The 20002-nt window shown below is 45.8% G+C and overlaps 1 protein-coding gene across 2 annotated transcripts in view; it reads left to right on the forward strand.

Moving 5' to 3' along the window:
- INPP5D (inositol polyphosphate-5-phosphatase D) overlaps window positions 1–20002 on the forward strand; it is a 53620-nt gene that overhangs the window by 24829 nt on the left and 8789 nt on the right. For both annotated transcript variants that reach the window (XM_033068301.1, XM_033068302.1), the window contains 18 exons: window positions 2073–2223; window positions 4344–4515; window positions 4915–5055; window positions 10269–10356; window positions 11056–11136; window positions 11310–11381; window positions 11649–11772; window positions 12844–12950; window positions 13450–13552; window positions 14406–14602; window positions 15349–15466; window positions 15921–16017; window positions 17055–17193; window positions 17843–17951; window positions 18098–18186; window positions 18323–18404; window positions 19562–19651; window positions 19814–19927. In XM_033068301.1, coding sequence (XP_032924192.1) covers window positions 2073–2223; window positions 4344–4515; window positions 4915–5055; window positions 10269–10356; window positions 11056–11136; window positions 11310–11381; window positions 11649–11772; window positions 12844–12950; window positions 13450–13552; window positions 14406–14602; window positions 15349–15466; window positions 15921–16017; window positions 17055–17193; window positions 17843–17951; window positions 18098–18186; window positions 18323–18404; window positions 19562–19651; window positions 19814–19927 — 2074 coding nt within the window. The remainder of the gene's footprint in view (window positions 1–2072; window positions 2224–4343; window positions 4516–4914; window positions 5056–10268; window positions 10357–11055; window positions 11137–11309; window positions 11382–11648; window positions 11773–12843; window positions 12951–13449; window positions 13553–14405; window positions 14603–15348; window positions 15467–15920; window positions 16018–17054; window positions 17194–17842; window positions 17952–18097; window positions 18187–18322; window positions 18405–19561; window positions 19652–19813; window positions 19928–20002) is intronic.

Consider the following 20002-nt stretch of genomic DNA (forward strand, 5'->3'; position numbering starts at 1 on the left):
TTCCCAGCCTTCACACTTGACACCAAGAAGCAGAAGAGGACTCAGACACTATTTGCATTAATTGGTGTAAATGAGAGGTCAGTCTGAATGTGCAGTCTGTGCTGCTCTAGCAGAGCTGGATTTGGCCTACACTGGGTAGAATCATGAGAAGTTTTAACCAGTGATTTGTTTCAGCATCTCTGGCCTCACAAAAAGATAATCCAGTGTTTTCCCAAGCATTGCCTTCATGCTGAATATGACATTTTCCAGTGTACAAGAAAAATAAATCTTGTTAAATGCAGGAGCAGTTATATGGAAGACAGAAAAGGAGGCTGTACAGGCAGAGCTCTCAGAAACATCACCCGTGTTTGTTGTGAATATGTGTCTTGCTGAGCCTTTAAAGACATGCAGGTGTAGCTGAAAATGAAAGGTATTTTTAATGGCAGGCCTGAGGGCACTGATGATTTCAAATGCAGTTCACTATTGAAAGCACTGTCCTAATTTCTGGCCTGAGATGTTATTCTTTAGGAAAAGTTAAAAAGAAATCTTGTTGCTGCTAGGACTCACTGAAGACATTTTCCTTTGTTCTGCTGTGGTTTTTGCTCACATCTCGCCTGTTTAATTTATTGGATTTTCTGCATTTGCCTTTCAAACAAAAAAGTTCACAGAGAATAAGAAACTGAGCGAAGACGAATGACAAGTAAACAAGCTTGTTCACACATGTATTGAAACTTTGTGTGTGTTACTTTTTACAAGCAATCATTGCAATCCCAAAATAAATTTAAATACCCTGCCTGTTAGTCAGAGGCAGAATGTCTGTAACAAGTTATGTCAAATTGGAGGCACAGCTTTAATTCCTTACTAATTAACCATGTTTCCTATGCAACATCTAGTTTTATGCATGCAATACAGTGCCAGTCAAGCATGCCATTGGGGTGATCAGGTCTTCCTTCAGATTACCCAGTTGTGAGCAGTTCTCTGTGCTGTTATTTTAAGTCAAGAACAACAGCCTCATGTGGATGGAAAACAACTGCTCTCCACCATTCTGCCCCCACTTCTTGATCTTTTATGGCAGATATAGAGAGGGACTTCTTGGGTTGGTTTCTGTGGGAAAACCTCTTGTCTGGAAGGAGCACCTTGCCAGGAAGAGAGTGCCCTGAGGAGAGGGATCAGAGCTTTGGTTGTGTGTTGCTATAGCCTTGGGATTGGATGGCATTTCAGCCCAGTTTGGGAGGTGATGCATGGTCCTGTCCCTTGGTGAGAAGGTTTGTGCTGAGCCATGACAGACTGTGTCTGGGGTTGAAACGATGGGGCAGAGCTGTGGGGATAGCAGCTGTTCCTGCTGGCAGAGTCACTGTTTGTGCCAGTGTGTGGATATATTTACACTGAAGCTTTGGCTCTGAACACCTCTAAAACCTGATCCCTGTGTTTTACCTCTGTGGGTAACCATTTGCTGAGATTAGTGGCCAGGGAGTGCTCGAGACAGGTTTGGTCACAGAATTCAGCTGGCACACACAGTGTCATCCATGCGCGTTTGCAGTCCTTGCAGCTCTCTAAACCTCCATCCCAGCATTTCTGTGTGGGGCGGTCCCTTGTTTCATTTGAACCCAGTTCTGAGCCTTTGAATCCCAGAAGGGATGCTAACATCTGGATTTAGCCATGTTTCCCTTGCAATTTCACAGAAAAATTCTTCAAAATTCTTCCTGGATACCACAAAATATAACATAGTCTAGAGGCTTTGTGCTCAGTAAAAGAGAGAATACAAAGTTTAATCTGGGAGAATGATTTTTTTTTAAATCTTCCTTTGCTGTGAAGCCAATCACCCTGAACCCAGAGAGCTCTTCCATTTGGCTTCAGTGAGTCTTTGAGGTTGGGATCTGTGCTGACTCTGGCTGCAACATGTGAGCTTATCTGTTTCTGTTTGTTCTGCACAGAGCCTGTGGTCAGATGGGCAATAAGAGCAGGGCAGGTTCTCTTATGGGCAGCAACAGTGACTTTTTCCTTTCTCTATGACTTTGTTTTTCCTTCTGCAAGGGGCAATGTTTGTGTGGTAGGAAATCCCAAGCCATGGCTGTCTCTGTGTTTTGTTTCAGGCATCAGAGGGCGTTCCTGTGAAGTATTTTCAGAACCTGGAGGAACTGATAGAGTATTACAAGAAGGAGAACATGGGTTTGGTATGGCACCTCAAATATCCAGTGCCGCGGGAAGAGGAGGAGGCTGCTGATGAGCTGGAGGAGGACACTGGTAAGAAACTCATGATGTGACTTGGTGATACAGATCCTTGACTCATACCTCTTGACTGGAGATATGCAGTGCAGGCAGAAGATTAGAATATGTTGTGCCATAAAATAGAGCTGAGTATAGAGAGGCCTGAGCTGGCAAGGCCCTGCAGCAGTGAACCCTCACGTCTCCTGTAGTATGGCACCTAGAGCATCAATTTAGCTCTCCTGATGAGGTGAATACACTGAGACCCTCTGTGGAAGTATACTGCATCTGATGTGGGAGTGGTTAATCTGGTGTCCTTATCTGGACTCCAACTGTTTATGTCCAGCCATCTCCCAAACCTCTGCACCCTCTCCTTGCCCTGCATTAGTAGGGCCTCTCTCAAAATGGAGATGCTCCCTTGGGGCTTGGAGCACATCTCTCTGCTGTGCCATGCACCTGCAGCTGCTGAGGTGCATCTGAAACCCCTTAGCTGCTCTACTCTAGGGGACATTTTTGGCAGTGGCAGATGCAGACAGTGTAACTCCATGTACAGAGGTAGGTTTATGGTGAAGAGGTATGATTGGCATCATCCCAACTATTTTATATCAAATACCACTGTGGCATTTGTGTGCCACACTCACTGGTCTTAGATAATTCCTTGGATTTTTCCTGGATCACCCGTTTTATCTGTCATAGTTCTCCCAGAGGAAGGTCATGTCCACAGCGCCATCCTTCCTGTCTTGTCTGATGTCTGTCTGGAAATGATGAGCACTGCAATCAAACTTGTCTGAAGGACACAGTCCTTGGGACAGACAGATAGGCTCTTAACTAGGGCAAATTTATGTGCCTGTACAACACAGTGTCTGTATAACCCTTTGATGGAGCCCTCTGTATATCTAACAGGAGCTGGAAGATTTTGGTATGCAATAGAACATAGAACAAAATAGAATAGAATAGAAATAGAACAAAATTTTTCAAAGCTGCTCAGGAAAGATGTTCCTGGGTTTTTGCCAGTTGTACTGAGTCTCCAGCTCCCAGGGCTGGGGAGGGAACTACAGCAAAAATAATACAGAGAGAGGCAAGCAGCAGGGAATGAAGTTCTCTCCAAGACTAAGAGCCTTCAGATGAAGAGACATTAACACTGGGACTGGGCTGCTCATGTACAGAATTTAGTTTTGTTAAGGCACTTTGTGCCATCATGGTGGAGCCATGTGGGCCTACAGATGTCTGGTCATCTTAGATATGAAACTGCAGAGGTGGAAGTTGAACACACTGCAGATTAACCACCCATGGCTCAGTGCTGTGGTGGCTCTGAATCACAGCACTGGCCCAGAAGCAGTGGGTGAGTCCTGGGGGTCTTTTTGTAATGCATATTCCACCATTATGAAATAACCAAACAAAAGCTCACAAATCAACCAACTGTAATACAACATGTGTAACAAAGTGTTGGAGCAATTGGTATGAAAAAAAAGGTAATCATGGTTGGGATCAGTGGAGATGAACCCACTCTTCTCACAGGAGAGGGTCATATACTGAGCAGCAGGATGATACAGCAGGAAAATCCTTTTTCCTTCCCGCTCAATGCCCAAAAGACAAGGCAGGATATTCAGCCCCTATGCACTGGGTCATGGGGTCTATTTTCTCCATCTCTGTTTGCTTACTTTAGCTGTTCACTTCTTTCCATTAGCAGCTTCTGGTGCTCTTTCCATCATATCCCTCCATCCATCCTGCCTTAGAAGCAGTTCCCCATGTTAATGGGAATAACATGGGCAAGGTACAGCTGTGTTCTCTAAGCATTAAATTCAACTTGACTAATTAACCTTCACAGATGCTGTGCAGAGGGGAGAGTCAAAACTGCCTGGGGTGGAGTTCACTGCAGGTAGAGGCAGAGGCACGTGCTGCCTGCATGTGAGGTCCAAACCTGAAAATTCATCCTGTTGCTCTCACAGCACTTCCATCCCTGGAAACACAGCTGGGCCAGTGCTGAGCCCTGAGCTTCCCTGCTCTGCCCTTCCTCCACAGACCTGTCACAAAAGATGGCTTTTGCAAAGACTGCCCCTGCAGGATGGGCTCTCCCCTACCTGGCATGACGGACAAGAGGTCCAATTTCCATTCTGAAATGACTGAAATGACTGTGGCTTTTATTTCCTTCTTGCTAGACCTTGTACCCACACCTCCTGTCCTGCCCCCACGTAACATCCTCATGGCAATGCCAAGTAGTGAGACAAAGGAGGTCTCTTCTCTCCCCGAAAACTCCCGCGTGGCAGATGTGAATAAACTGTCCCTTTCTGAGACACTACTCCAGCGACTGCAGTACCAGGACACAAGCAGGTAAGGAAGGACAAGTGACAGGGCTGCTGAACCAGCCTTCAGCCTAGTTTTGTGTTTGCTGGGCCTCTGTGTTTGGGACAGCTGAGGACCTGTTTAATTCAACAAAATTACTCCTCATTTATACTACCAAATAAAGAACAAAATCAGATCAGCAGTGCATTGATTGCTGTTTACACTCAGTTGTCTAGAAAAATTACATTTCTGAATTATTAAAATCACCCATATACTTTCTCCACTGAAGTGTAATTTTCCAATATAAAGGGATGAGTAATATCTGAGAGAACTTGGTTTATTAGCCATGTGCCTAAAACAGTGGGAATTTGAAAAAAATAAGAAAGCTATTTGATATTTGGGAGTAGAAAAAAGAGCTGGCTTTTGACCTGTCTGTTTCCTTCACAGTGTCTCTGACGAGCATCTTAAACTCATCCAGGATTACCTGCGAGTTCACATCATCAGTGACTTGGAGATGGTGCAGACTGGCTCAAGCAATCTTCCTCAGCTGAAGAAATTACTTACAGCTCTTTGCAAAGGACTCTTCAGGTAACTAAAAGCTGGTTTTTAGATGTAATGCCATAACACTGTAGTATAACAAAGGTTCCACATGCATGCATTCAAAACCCTCATTTCTGGCATAGGAAATTGGCTTTCCCTCAAAAGCAGTATATTTAGATCTCATGACCTGTGATTCCAGTCCAAAGATATGAAATCTGTATAGAAGAGACAGTTCTGACAATCAAGTTTCCTTCTAGGTGGTTTCAGACAGTGGAGTATTATATTTTATGCTTTGTTTAGAAAGAAACAAAACAAAAAATGCACTAACCGATTAACTGCATAATTTGGTGATGCATAAATGACACCCACAGGATGTCAAGCACAAGCCGTTTATGGAAACAAGCACAAATTAGTCTATAACTAGATTTTAAACACTGATTTTCCTTCCCACTAATGCATTGTGAACTTGGAGTGATTGCACTGATGCTGGTGAAGGCCAGCTCAAATGAAAAAAGGAACAAGCCTAGACTCTTGACTACAAATTTTACCTTTCCTGTCTGTAGATCTTCCATGCCACAAATAGAAAAACTGACAGGGTGCAAGAACATTGCAGATCTCCCTCCTTCTCTGGTGGAAGGGGAACCTTGCTGATTGTAAGCAAAGGGACCAGCCTACACTTGTGCAAAGCTCTTGGAGCACTCTGTAGCAGAGGGCATGTAGTTCCACACTCCATGGCTTTCCAGACCCATCTCTCTGGTGTATGCAGAGGTGAGGCTGGTTGTGCTGCTGGCCTGATGCTGTTCTCCTAGAAGCCAGCTGCCCACAGGCAAGCCCCTGTGAGGACTGAGGACAGATTGTTCCAAGAGCTGCCCTTCTGCACCCTGCCTGAGCGTTTTGCTTCTCTACGCACACGGGAGGGAGACCCAGGTGGCCAGCTAAGAATAAGCCTGAACAATGGAAACTCAAATCGAATGAAATCACAAGTGAGAGTCTTGTGTTACTAAAATACCTCTGGTGCTGCTGTGTAATGTTTGGCTTCTCCTATTTCCAACTTCTTATTCTACTTCAGCTTATCTGGGTTTCACAACCCTCTTTCTCATAAATGCACATGGAGAGATGAAAGAAAGAAAGCAGATGCAAGTAGCCTTGTTTCTACAACTACCCCAGCATTTTCTCTCCACACCTGCATTATTTTGGTTTTTTGGAGCTGCCTTCTCAATTTTTCCATGATGGTGCAGAACTGCAGGCTATGGCTGCTTTCAGTCCCTGTCAGGTCTCACTGAGGAACCTCTCCCTATTCACATTGTCTCATGGATCTCTACCATCCAGCCAAACTACTTGCTTACCTTCAGCTGGCTAATAATCAGATGCTTTGGTATCCTACTGTCTTACTCTTTATCTCTGAGGTTGTCTAGGGTTTAAGATTACTTGAATCAGGAAAATTAATCCACAAACACCAGAGGTTTATGTCCAGAAAGGAGACAGAGGAGTCCTGATACTTTATTTGAATAAAGGGAGAGGCCATGGGGCATTCCCCTGGGGTCGGTCAAATGGTTGGAGGACACAGCCTCCTTTTTATCCTAATTTCCTGGCTGCATTTTCCTCTCTCTTTCCCTATTTGCTGAGGTACTTGAGAGGTACAGACTTCCTGAATCCCTTAATACAGACCCCCTTCTAATATCGACCCCTCCCTTTTCTTGTGTCAATCAGTGGAATTCCTTTGAAATTTATGGCTCCTCCTGTTGCTTCTTTCATCTCTCACTACCTTTATTTATCATCAGACCCACAGTTTGTTTGTAAAGACAGATCCCTCTCATTCCTTTCATCAATCAGTGCAATTATTCCTATTGTTTCTGTTATCTCTCAGTATCTATTTTTATTTATCAGCAGATCCACAGTTTGTTTGTAAAGACAAATCTGTCTCATTACTTTCACTTCCCTTATGTGACTTTTGAACTCAAATATTGTCAGTGGCATTCCCTAAATTTAGTTTTTATTTCCCTGAGCTGCCTTCAACTGTGCAGGAATTCCAGCTGAAAGTACAGGTTATTCCTAGGCTGTTTCTTGGTGTCTTCTTTTAATATCCAATTCAATTATTTTCCCACTATTTGAGAATAGGTTAAAAAGCCAAACAAAAACTCCAGAGTTGTTAATCGGCACAGCAGAGCTCTTGCAGTGGAGCGGAAGCTCCTCTGAATTTCCTGGCAGTACTGAGGGTTATGAGTGTGCAGCACAGACTCCTTGTGGCTAGCCTGGCCTGGCTGCTAGGGAGCCGCAGACTTGCTGTGAATGTGAGGGTTTATGATCTGTGTTCTAGCTTCTCCCCATCTCACAGAGCTCAGCTGTGCCTTCTCTCAGGGTCCTGCTCAGACACACTGCAGTCACTGTGAGAAAGGAGCATCCAGTGCCCTTTGCTGCCTCAGCCCCGTGCTGTGACCCTGGGCTGTGGGTGGGTGGTGGCTGCCGAGGTCAGCAAGGCAGAGGGGACAGTACTGGAGCTGCTCAGTGGTCAGGAAAAGGAAAGGGCTTATAGTGAGCAGTGAGGCTGGGAGAGGAACTGGACAAACTGTTTGTAAGCAGTCTGTCCCTTTCACAGTTCAGGTATTGCCCATGGACAGGGGCAGGATGCACATCTGGCCAAGAAGCTCAAGCACAGCTGGATCCCAGCAGACCAGAGTGCAAAGTTTTGTGAGCTATTCCCTCACCCTTTGTCCCTGATTAATGTATCAAGGACCCCAGTGTTCATCAGAGACTGGGAAAGCTGGTTTTAACTCTGCTGCTACTACCTTCTAGGGCTAGCAGTGGCCAAAGGGGTCAGGACAGCCATTGCACATCTTATTAGAACCTGGGAGACCAGGAACAGCCATGCTGGGGAGAGGCTGCTCCCTCTGGCAGATCTTATACTGGAAATATACAAACAAAACCTGCAAGCTGATAGGTACTTTTGTGAGGTATGCCATGCTAAAGAAATTGCCATACAAGGGTTTCCTTGGCCAGGGGAGTCCTTCAGCAGCTGGAAAGCTGACTCAGAGAAAGTGGGGACTATCCATGCAAGGGGATGTGCTCAGCTCCCTGTGAAAAACACCAATACTGATTTATTCAGTCTGCTACTGTCTGAACCCATCATTTGGTCATCAATTGCTGCTCTGCATTTTCTTGTTTATTCTCTCTCAATAGATAATTTGCACATAGAGTTTTTAAGGCAGTTTTTCAAGCACTTGTGATACCAGCACTTGTGTGGGAAGATAGTTTGTAAGTCTACTGCACAAGGCAATTTTCCTCAAGTAATTACAGCTGTACTGATTACTGAGGAGTGGAAACAGCCTTGCCTGCCCAATGAGGATGGGTGTTATGAAAGAGTGGGTCAGCTAGTCAAGAGTAAGTTACAGTTAGAGACCCAGAGTCTGCTGGCTGTGCTCTGAGGAAGTAAGGGACATGTGGTCCTGCAAGGGACAGACAAGGTAAGAAGATGTGTGAGTGACAGATAGGGTTAGGCAGCTGGGTAAGGGACAGCTTGGGTGTAGCCAGTCATGCAGAAGGAAGAAGGAAACTTGCAGAGAGGAGAGGAGAAGAGAGAAGGAGTCAGTGCTGTGTGGAGCTGCCTGTGAGGAAGGGAGTCGGTACTGTGTGAAGCAGCTAATGAGGAAAGGAGTTAGACTTGCCTGAAAGAGGTGCCTGAGAGAAGGCATGAGAAGTTTCTTAATGAAGGACTGATGATGGTGTCTGTCCAGACTCTCTCGATGTATTTGCTACACACTTGTGCAACATGTGGACACACGGGCTTCTGATACTTTAATGAAGATTACTAAGGGTATTTATACTTCCAAGAGAAGAAAACAAAAGAAGTTACAAATATAATTAAAACCACCCTGTGGTTTTAGTGGACTGGAACGCCCACAGGAGCTCTTCTTCCTCCTCACACACAGCCTACATGTTGCACTGTGAGCAGAGGGCAGTTTTCCTATGGGAGATAACTCCTGAGTTGCTTCAAACAGCTGCTGCTCTGTTTTCAAGAGATGGCCTGCACATAATAGCGAATATTCTTTCGCTCTTCTCAAACTAAACTTCACCCAGTGTTCCTGCAACTCCTTGCAGCTTTCTGGGGTCTGACTCCATGGCTGCAGAAATCCATGGGACTCTTGGGTTTGGAGCCAGAACTGTTTGCAGTGACACTGGCCCTAGGTGATCCAGAGCTGAATAGTGGCATTGGAGGAATAAAATTAGCAGAACAAGATTCCTACATGTGCCTTGTACTCCTGAGTGTCCCATGGCGAGTCTTCAGATTGAAATGTCAAACATGAATGTTTAATTTAGGCAATTAGTCATCCTTGGTTCAGCATCTAGACAAATATATCCATGGCATGCTTTTGCTTTGGAGCACTTTCTATAACAAAGATGGACTAAAATCCAGTCCATTCAGACTTAGGAAAGTGAGGGAAATCATTAATGTCCACTGTTGACTAGACACAGTGCAAGTATCCTAGTGCTGCTCACCACCATCACCTTCCTTTTGACCTGTGCTCCCTGGCTGCTCTTTCTGGAATAAGTCTTTTCATTATCAGCAAGCAGCTTCTGTGCCAAATTCACCCAGCAGAGTTTCAACAAATGAGCATCCTGTGGAATCTCATAGTCAAGCGCTGGAGGGACATCATTGTTACTTGTAAATGGTTCTGCTCAGGAGATCAGGGGCTGCCTCTTCCACCCCCTTGCTGCGCCTGGCCCCTCTTTGTCATGTGAGATGAAATATCTGCAAATTAGTTTCCTCTTTGTGCAGAATCCCCAGCATTTCCCCATCAACCTCAGCAGCTGCACAGGCCCTGTACAGAACCGAGCTGCTCCCACGGCTGCAGCGTTCAGAGGCACCAGACTGTGCTGGGCTCTGAGGCATTTGAGTGCACTTGGATCTACGTGTTGGCATAGTTGGCTTGATGCTGCTTGTACACCATACCTTAAGTTTTGCCCAGACCAGGAAACCTTTCTGGGGAGATTTAGGAAGTTAGAAACCAAGGAAGCAAAACCCAAGGAGCAGTCAATATGGCCGTGTTCCAGCTCTGCAAGGCAAAGTCAGCTGCCTGACTCACACTGCCCTGTTGCCCATGTCACCAAGCAGCCGGGATTTGCTGGGTGAGGGCAGACCCAGCGTGGATGTGTGCCCAATGTGAACGTGTGTCGATCGTCTCATCTGTGTGGCTTTGTCCAAGTGTGAACAGACACAGGGAGCCAGCCACAGCCTTAGACCTGTGCTGTGTCTGTGTTCCCAGTGAGGCATCGAGGACTCTTCCATCTCTGGAGTCCATCCAGAAGGTGTTTGAGCAGCAGCTGCATCCCGGTACCCACCAGCGCTCCCAGGTAAGGAGCTGAGATGGGAAGAGCAGGACAAGTGTGTGGGTGGCTGTCAATGGGGCCAGGGATGGTTGTGCTGTGCAGCCATGGCCAGTGGGGTACAGGTGGGCACACACTTCTGTTCTCTTTAACTTCTTTCTGCTGCAGTGCAGAGGGCACACAGTGAATTCTATCCCATGATAAGTGAGTTTCACTTATTCCATAGCTCTCTCCACCTGCTCCCCCTTCCTATCCTAGAGGAAAGTGCCACCAACTGCCTGAGGACTTCCACCTCCCCCTCATGCCCCAGAAGGTGGGCTGGCATTGCACACTTATTTTTCCATAAACCTCACTCCAGGATGTTTAACTGCCACATCCTTCCTTTTCCCAAGCCCACTTAAGACCCCATGGCTTTACTCTCCCTGCCAGAAAACCAAAAGTCCAGGACTTCCGTATGCCCACCCCTAGGCCTGGTCTTGCAAACTTGCCCCCAGCAACAAGCCGACTCCCATGCATGGCCAGCTGCCTCAACCCTATGGAACAGGTTTGCAGATTTGTCCTTCCAGCCTCCCACACTTCTGCATGTTCTGTGCTCTTGTGCTGCCCGTTATAGGTCAGAGTGGCAAAGGTCTGTGTGAGGTGTTCCTGGGACTGCACTGCAGGCTGTGCTCTGTGGGCTTGGTAATCACCCATCTCCCTCTTTTTGTTCCTGTGCTATGGTTTCAGATGCTTGGTGAAGCAAGTCCAGTCAATATTGTATTGAAACTCAACCAGCTGATTTCTTTGCTGTCTTCTATTGAAGAAAAGGTAGAGTTTTCAAGCTATTTTATATCATCTTGTTCTCCTTTGTCTCTAGTTTGTTTCTTGTTCATCATCAGTACAGTGCTCTGCCCCAGTTAGATTGCTTTGTTCTGATTTCATTACTCTCAGTGTAGTGCAGAATCACCAAATGCAATAAATTACATATAATTATTTTACAGGTGAAAACACTGTTGATTGAAGGTCCTGATTCAACACACCGGCGCTCCCTTATCCCCCCTGTCACTTTTGAGGTAAATTTACTCCTTTAAGGATGCTAATCATAAGGACAGTAATGCAGATTTATATCAGTATCTCAGCTCCTGGGAAGTCTTCTGTGCTGCCACAGAGATAACAGCTATTCCTGGATGCTGTTTGGCACCATGAAAATGCTTAAGAGATGTCTGGTGAGACTGACATAATGATATGTGTCCAGGAATTGAGGGAAGTGCTACATTTGTAATACATGTGACTGAAGTGTGGAAAGTCCCTCATGGAAAAAACTCTCTGTATTCCACTAGGTGAAAACTGACTCCCTAGGAATTTTCTCAAAAATGCAGCTCAAAGTGGATGTGGAAATGGGAAAACTAATTATCAAGAGATCCAAGGATGGTCCAGAAGATAAGTTTTATACCCACAAAAAAAGTAAGATATCAACTTAATGTCACAAATGCTGAACATCCAGGCTCTGGGTCCCTGGATGATGGGGAGGGATTCCCTTCAGCCTCACTCGGGGCAAGGTTTTGCCCAGAGGACAGGGAATTCTGCTACATCCTGGGTGCTGCATAAGCACCAGTCAGCAAGACACAGATATCTCAGTATTAGGATAACCAGCTTTCACAGATTGTTTTAGACCCAGGTTCTGGGTCTAAATGAAGGCATGGGAATCAGCACTGCAAGGGAGCAGGTTTTGGTAGAAGATTCCCTGTAGAGCTGGTTGCAATAGAACCATTTTTCTTCTGAAAAGCAATGTCACTTGAAAAAAAAACCCCAACATTCTGCAGGAACATGCTGACTCTGTGATGATTTTTGATGGTAAAAGACCACTCATTTTCAATAACATTTTTCAGTGAATTTCTCTTGTTTTTTTTGTAGTAGATTAGTATCTCTCACTACCAGCAATGCCAGTTTGGTCTGTGATTGCCTGATTCAAACAAATTCCTGTTTTTCTGTTGTCCTTCTGAACAGGCAGCTCACTGAGACAAAGAGATTTGTGAGAGAGTAGATTATGCCCTTGGATTCTCTCCTGCTAGAAAATCAACCTGTTGCTGGCAGTAACTGAAAAAATGAGCTTTCATGCATGGCTTTCTCCACCTGGTATTCATAATAATTAGCTGCTATTTTAGATGGGAGGAATCACCTTTACCACCAAATGAGGTGTTACATCCTCTTTCACAGATGGAGAAGGAACACATGTAGGCTGGCTCAGGATACAGGGGGATTGCCTGCACAAAGTTAAGGCTTCATCTCACACTGCAAGGCTTGGGATGGAAAAGACCTCCAAGCAGAAGAGTTTTGGGGGTCCTATTCACTTGGAGTCCAAATCTGTTCCTATTGGGAACAGGATTAAGCAATTTTAAAATGCAGGTCTGCAAGGCAAACAGCACAGACAGAAAAGACCATGTAAATCCCAAGCCTTTGAGCAGGGCTCTGCTCATTTTGGCAGGACCCTTATTTTTCAGTAACTGCAGCTCATGACACCCAGCCTCTGTTCAGTCTTGCAGCTCATCAAGTCCCAGAAGCTTCCAAACAAGCTGGTGATTGTTCTGGAAACAGAAAAAGAAAAAACCCAGCGGAAGGAATATGTTTTTTCTGATTCCAAGGTTCGTACATGGTGTTGCTTTCCTGCTGGCTAGGAGCAGGTACACAGGTGGGAGTGGAATATGGGACATTCCTTGGTAGAAAGTGGAACTGTTGAAGGACAGTAGTTGCGCTTGTGAAAAAACAAATTTCTCCGTTGTTCTGGAAACATCCAGAAAATTAGCAAGTATACTGTCTAAAGATACTGGGCACCTAAGTGCTATCACTGAGGCAGGAGGACAGAGCAAGCACTGAGGAGAAGCAAGGAGTCGAGATGGCCACTGTGAAAAGGTTCATATAGACAAAGAGGGAAGAAAAGATTTTTCTCTGACCAGCTCAGCACAAGCTAAATGCCTAAACAAGCACCACAAGAAAGGCAGCCTCTTGGAAGGTTTCAGGATAGTTCAGAGCTGTTCTGCCCTTCAAGTGCGCTGGGAATTTCCTGGTTCAGCTGTTTTTTCAAGAGGTCATGTCAGAGGAGTTAAAGTATCTCATTAATTTTCTCTGCTCCTCCCTGTCTAGAAGAGAGAAGGGTTCTGCCAGCTTCTGCAGCAGATGAAGAATAAACACTCAGAACAACCAGAGCCTGATATGATCACCATCTTCATTGGCACCTGGAATATGGGTATGGGCTCCCTTCTGCCATGGGCACTCCTTCAGACGCTGTGTAAAGGTGTGCTCAGCTGGCATGATGAGCTCCAGACTCTCTGTGTTCTGTGGCAGGTCTGTACCCCAGGGCTGTCCTCTGCCTGCAACAGGGGAGCTAATATCTACACTTACTCTTGCATGTGGTTTGATACTTCTCATGGTTCCACTCAAAGGACCATGAAGTTGTCCCTGTTGGGTGCTGAAGGATTGCTCAAGTGACCAGGAATTGTGGCTGGCACAAAGCTAATGCAGCAGTGCACATCATCCTCCACCCTGCAGAAAGGACAGGATCAATTCCACAAACTGCACATCAGATGCTCTCATTTGACTAGGGACAGTTCATGTCCAACCTGGGAAGACAGCTGAGAGTCTGTGGTACTTAGAGAAAGGGATAGAATGTGGTTGAGGACAGTGGAATATAGGTTATTTTTCTCCCTTTTGGGACAGAAGTCTGGTTCAGCTGCTGTGAGCTGAGCTGTCTGTGCTTGGCCATCCTTAAGGAATAAGGTGAACGTAGTGACAGGCCAGAAGTACAGCTCCCTGATTTTCCTCCTGACTAGCCTTGGCCTTGGAAAGCTGATGAACAAGAGGAAGGTGGTCAAAGCAGAATCACCCTTTTCTCAGTGGCTCAGGTGGGGGAAACATCATTGCCATCCTAGAATAGTGTGCCCTGGCTGATACTGATGCCTTAAGTGCCTTTGCTCTTTAGGCATCAGTACAAAAGTGATATGAGATGTAAAGCCCATCATTTCTGTCCCCATGTGTTATCTTCATCCTGGTTTTTCAGGACATGATCTGACTTCTTTTGGTGTTTGATGTGTTAATAAAAGGTGCAGCCCCAGCCCCAAAGAAGATCACCTCCTGGTTCCTCTCCAAGGGGCAGGGGAGGACCCGTGATGACACTGCTGACTACATCCCTCATGACATATATGTGATTGGCACCCAGGAGGATCCCCAAGGAGAGAAGGAATGGCTGGAGACCCTAAGGCAATCTCTGCAGGAAATCACCAGTATCAGCTTCAAAGTGGTGAGGGGTTATTCCAGCTATTGCATGGAACTCATCTGACAAGGATGTACATGTTGTACAAATAAAAGAGATGGGAATAAGGGGGATTTTGCTTGTACCGCTTCCCTTTCCCTCCCTTTATTGTCATTGCATTTGGGTGAGAGAGAGTGAACTGAATGTCTATGTGGGCTCCACAAGATGCCCCCCCTGGTGCTGGCTAGATGGACCTGTTGCTATGGACAGTGACCCCTCCACTGCCAAAGCAGGGACCCTGCCAGCCTAGGAGCAAGGGGAGATGTTGAGCACTCAAGTCAAGTGCTGGTGTTATTTTGACTTTCAAAAAAGAGGAGACTGTTAAACTTCCTGAGTCAATTGTAGTCTGGATCTCGCCCTAGGCTACTGCACTTTCAAAGTAGGATGTAACAGTACACAGGCAGAGTTATAAGACAAAATGAACCTTATTAAGATCAGCTTTGGACATTCCTTTGGATGTCAAGAAACAAATCTAAGCACATATGGAAAGCTAACTCCCACGGTGATTGGGAAGCTATTTTGTGCAAGCAAGATAATCCAAAGATAAACTAGAAAAAAAGGACTAGAAAATAGCAAGATCCCTCCTTCCAGCATTGATTAAAATGACTGAAAATATATCCTGAGCACAGGAATTTCTGTAGAAGTGCTATCAAAGGAGTCAGGAAGGCTGCAGCCACAGTGCAGCTTGGCAGGTATTTGCAGAAATATAACCTCTACCCTTCCCATCCCTGCAGATAGCCATCCATACCCTCTGGAACATCAGGATCGTTGTCCTGGCCAAGCCAGAACATGAGAACCGCATCAGCCACATCTGCACAGCCAACGTGAAGACAGGCATCGCAAACACACTGGGTGAGGCACAGGCAGGTCCTGCCCAGACAGCTGGGATCTGCTCAGCCCACTGGAACAGCTCTCCTTCTACAACAGTCCTTGGGCAACATAACTCGTAAAGTTATATCCTACTAGCATTGGTTGTATTTTGCCCTGTAAGAGAGGAAATCGGTTTGTGTGTATTCTTTGTGTGTACACACACATATGCACACGTTTATATTCCCAGCAAACACGCAAACACTTTTGAATTGGCTATTGGATTTTTCTTTCTTGGGTTTCACAAGGAAGTTGCACTTCTCTCCCTTAAACTGATTTTTTTAGCACCCTTAAAAATTTGTTCCCACAATCTGTGCTGATTAAGTAAATTTCTCTTCTCCACCTTCCATTTCACATGTGCTAGGTGCTTTATTGTCTTTGCTAGACTCAGCCTGGAGGTAGATTAATTTTTTGTCATTTTTTACTTCCCTTTTGCCAGGTAATAAAGGAGCAGTGGGGGTGTCGTTCATGTTTAATGGAACCTCCTTTGGGTTTGTTAACAGCCATTTGACTTCAGGAAGTGAAAAGAAACACAGGTAAGATACGTCCTCTCCTCTCAAAAATGGCTGTTGAGTCAGGGTGAATATCCCTGGACCATGTTTGGAAGGAGGGCCCACCAGACAGGCACAAACATACTTTCCTCACCATAAAAAAACATCGTTCAATGTCTTCTGGGAGGGCTTTTAAACAAGGGACTTCTGCTATGTGGCCATACCACATGGGTGTAGGGGAAATGGATGGCAAAATTGTTTCAGAGCCAAGTGTAAAAGACTCACACAATACTTGCATGACTCGTCATGAAAACCCATGCATGAGGAAAATAGTTCCATGATCTATAGTATTTTGGAGAAGTGTGGGGAGGCTTTTCCCATCTCAAAATAATGTGCTGAAGGGGACTGTCTTCCTCCTCACTGTAGGCAGTGCTGTGAGCCCTAGGACACTGCTGAGAAAGATCCCCCAGGAATACCAGGAGGGAGGTGTAGAACAGGAATATCCCTGTGGTGACTAATTCTCTATACCCAGCTGTGAAATAAGTGTTCATGGATTAGGCAGGTTCTGGTCAGCACAGCACTGGAAGGCAAAGATCCTGAAACCACTGGGAGATGAGTGCCTGGACTGAAGCAGTTGGAAGGAGTGGTTTTGAAAGTGAAAGGACTTGAAATGAAGAGTTTGCTTTGTCATCTCTCCCAGTCCAGGAAACAGATGGTGTGGGATTTTGCACAGGGTCTTTGCTACTGCTGAAGTTAACTTCTATGGAAGGGTTCCTCAGGGCTCGGAAGAGTTGCCAAAATCAGTGTTTGCTGCTGAAATCTGAAGGAAACAATCTAATGCTGGGCTTCTAGGACATGTAGCTCAGAAAAGCACAGCCCCAGAAGGCAGCAGAAGTGGCTCCAGGAACACATTCCCTGGGCCTGTCTGCTGGGGTGGCAAGTTCTCAGTTTCTGATCTGCTCCTCTGTAGATGCTGAGTTGGAGCAGCTTCTCTCTGGTAAAGCTGCAGCCTCTGCCATCCCAGGCATTTGGAAATTACATGGCAATTTAGGATGTCAGGCAGATGTTTCTTGTCTTGACAGACGCAACCAGAACTACACGAACATCCTGCGCTTCCTGACACTGGGAGATAAGAAACTGAGTCCATTTAACATCACTCATCGCTTTACTCATCTTTTCTGGCTGGGAGACTTGAACTACCGTGTGGAACAGCCCCCGACGGTGCGGGAAGCCCTGCAGGGACAGCACACTCTGTTGCTATAGGAGTGCTCTCTTCTTCCAGTCTAGAGCAACATGGCAAAAAGAGGGGAGACAGAAGGGATCCCCAGGGCCTGAGTGTGGCCCCAGTTGAGGGAGAGCAGGAAAATCCCTTTGCCCTCTCCAAGGATTAACGGACCCAGGAATGCCATCTGGCACACTTTGCTGCTTCAGGCAGTCTTGGTTCCCCAGACCTCCCAACTTTCCTTCCCACTGTGAACAAGTATCTGTCCCTGAATGGCTCAATCCAGAGACTGCTTTTCTGCTCTTGTTGGTGAGCTTGGAATGGCTCAAACAGGCAAGCCATCATAAATACTGGATAGGTTTCAGTACGTGGGAGAAAACACCAAGCTCGTTGTTGATGTGCATGTGGTTGTGAGTGTGTGCGCTCTTGTGTAGGGAATGTGTGGGCATTTTAATACCTGTTTTGATAGACAAATGTTCAGCCACACAACAGAGGTTGTGGTTTCTAAGTGAAGGGAAGGGGGTGGGGAAGTGGCAGGGGCTACAGTTCTGTCAAACAGTTCAGGAGCACTCACCAGTTTACTGATGAAGGGAGTATTTATAAGAAGGTTTTGCATCATCTGCAGCTCTGCTGTTTCCCTGTTGGCAGGAAGCAGAGAATATTATCCAGAAGATCAGGCAACAGCAGTATCCGGAGCTGCTGGCTTTCGACCAACTTCTCCTCGAGAGAAGAGATGAGAAGGTGTTCCTGCAGTTCGGTGAGATCCTGCACTGGTTGGCAGGTTCCTCTGCTACATCTCTCTGCCAACCCCAGCATGGGGCAGGGTGCACAGGGCAGTGGCTCTGTTGCCCAGGTGAGGGTTCCCAATGGCCAAGCTGTAACAGAGCTCTTTCCCGGTTTTAGAGGAAGAGGAGATTACTTTTGCTCCAACCTACCGCTTTGAGAGAGGCACTCGGGAGAAGTATGCTTACACCAAGCAAAAAGCTACAGGGGTAGGTGAAAAGTGATTTCCCTTCAGAGATATATGGCTTGACACAAATACATGGTGCTTGGGTGAATGAATTTCCTGTTCTTTTGTGAATTGGCCCTTTCCATTCCTCTTGACATTACTTCTCCTTTGGTTTGCAGATGAAGTACAATTTGCCATCCTGGTGTGATCGAGTGCTCTGGAAATCCTACCCCATGGTGCACGTTGTGTGTCAGTCCTATGGTGGGTGGAGAACAGATTGTTGATAGCAAGGCAACCAGTCTGAAACGGAAATGATTCAGAACAGAGTCTGTAGGATCTCCCTGCGCTGCCAGGCACTCAGCATAGAGGGACCTGATGTTAAACCCGGCAGAGGGGAGCCAAAAATCTCTCTGCCTGTAACCTTACAGAGTTGGGAATTCATTCTGTTATTCTTTTATATGCAGAACACCACCTGGACAGTTGCAGCTGTCCAACTTTAGGCCATGCTGTAGGATCATTTTACGCCAGTTATTTCTTGGCAGCAACCACTGCTTTTCCTGTGCAGTCACTACCAGGAACTCCTGACAGTGAGTGCCAGCAGGACAAACCCTGTGTGCACAGTTCAGTCTGCAGAGACTGGAGCTGCAAACACATCTCTTGTATCAAATCATATTCCAGAAGAACTGTGTGGTACCAAGAGCCTGTCTCCTTTCCTGCTGAGAAGCATCACTGAAGTGCGGTGCAGGAAAGAGAAAAAGCCCACAAAACCTGTTTAATGAAAGAATCAAATACAAGTTCCTGAAATGCCATCAATTATATGTAGGACTGAGATCTGAGTATGCTGTTCATTGTTTCCTCTGCATAGATTGGGAGCAGGGCTGTGAAAGTCTCTCGGGGATAAGGCAGGCTGATCTGATTACAGAGCCCATGAAGCTGAGATGTGGAGTTGAATAGGTACCTCTGGAATGACTGGGTTTGCTGGAACTCAGTGTATGCTTAGATCCAATCAGGCCTTGCTTGACCACTGTTAACCTTGGGCCAGGAGGTGCTTTGTAGCACTGAAGTGGCACCAGTGTACTCTTGTGTGATTTCCTGATATGTTAGAGCTATAATTAGCTGTGCATGTTGCAGAGGTAACCTGGAAGCCTGGTAAGGGCTTTTTGTACTGGAGGAATCTAACACTGACAGTCATCTACAAAACAATACAGTAAAATGGTGTCCCTTCCAAATCTTTCTGTATTTGGACGGAAGAATTACATTCATGTGTACTGACATGAGTTTATGTAGAGCAACACTTTTGACTAGAGACAGTTACCAGAGAGACTGTTAACATTTTCTGGAAAATTACTGAATAATGTTTCTTTGGCAGTGATCTCCCTGGAGCAGGGCAGTAACCATCCTCTCTTTCTCACTGGCAGGCTGCACCACTGACATCATGACAAGTGACCACAGTCCTGTGTTTGCCACCTTTGAAGTGGGAGTCACCTCACAGTTCGTTTCCAAGAATGGTCAGTCAGGCTGGGGGCATGTGTGCCAGCTTCACCTTGGATACAGAATGTAGTGCTTTGTATATGCTGAGAGAAAAAGCTGATGCCGAATAATCATAATCAAAAATGCCCTCTCTTTATCTCCTGCTGAAAGTGACATTATTTTCCCTTCCTCTTTCTTAGACTCCAAATACACAGATTCCCAAGGGGAGATAGAGTTCCTGCACTGCTATGCTACTCTGAAGACCAAGTCCCAGACCAAGTTCTACATTGAGTTTCACTCTAGCTGCTTAGAAAGTATGGGTTTGCCCATCTTTATTGTTTGTCAAAGTTTTCTGCATTTTTGCATTATTTCTCCTTCTTCTTGCTTTG

Source organism: Catharus ustulatus, chromosome 10 (genome assembly GCF_009819885.2).
Source record: "Catharus ustulatus isolate bCatUst1 chromosome 10, bCatUst1.pri.v2, whole genome shotgun sequence".
In the NCBI taxonomy this organism is placed as follows: domain Eukaryota; kingdom Metazoa; phylum Chordata; class Aves; order Passeriformes; family Turdidae; genus Catharus; species Catharus ustulatus.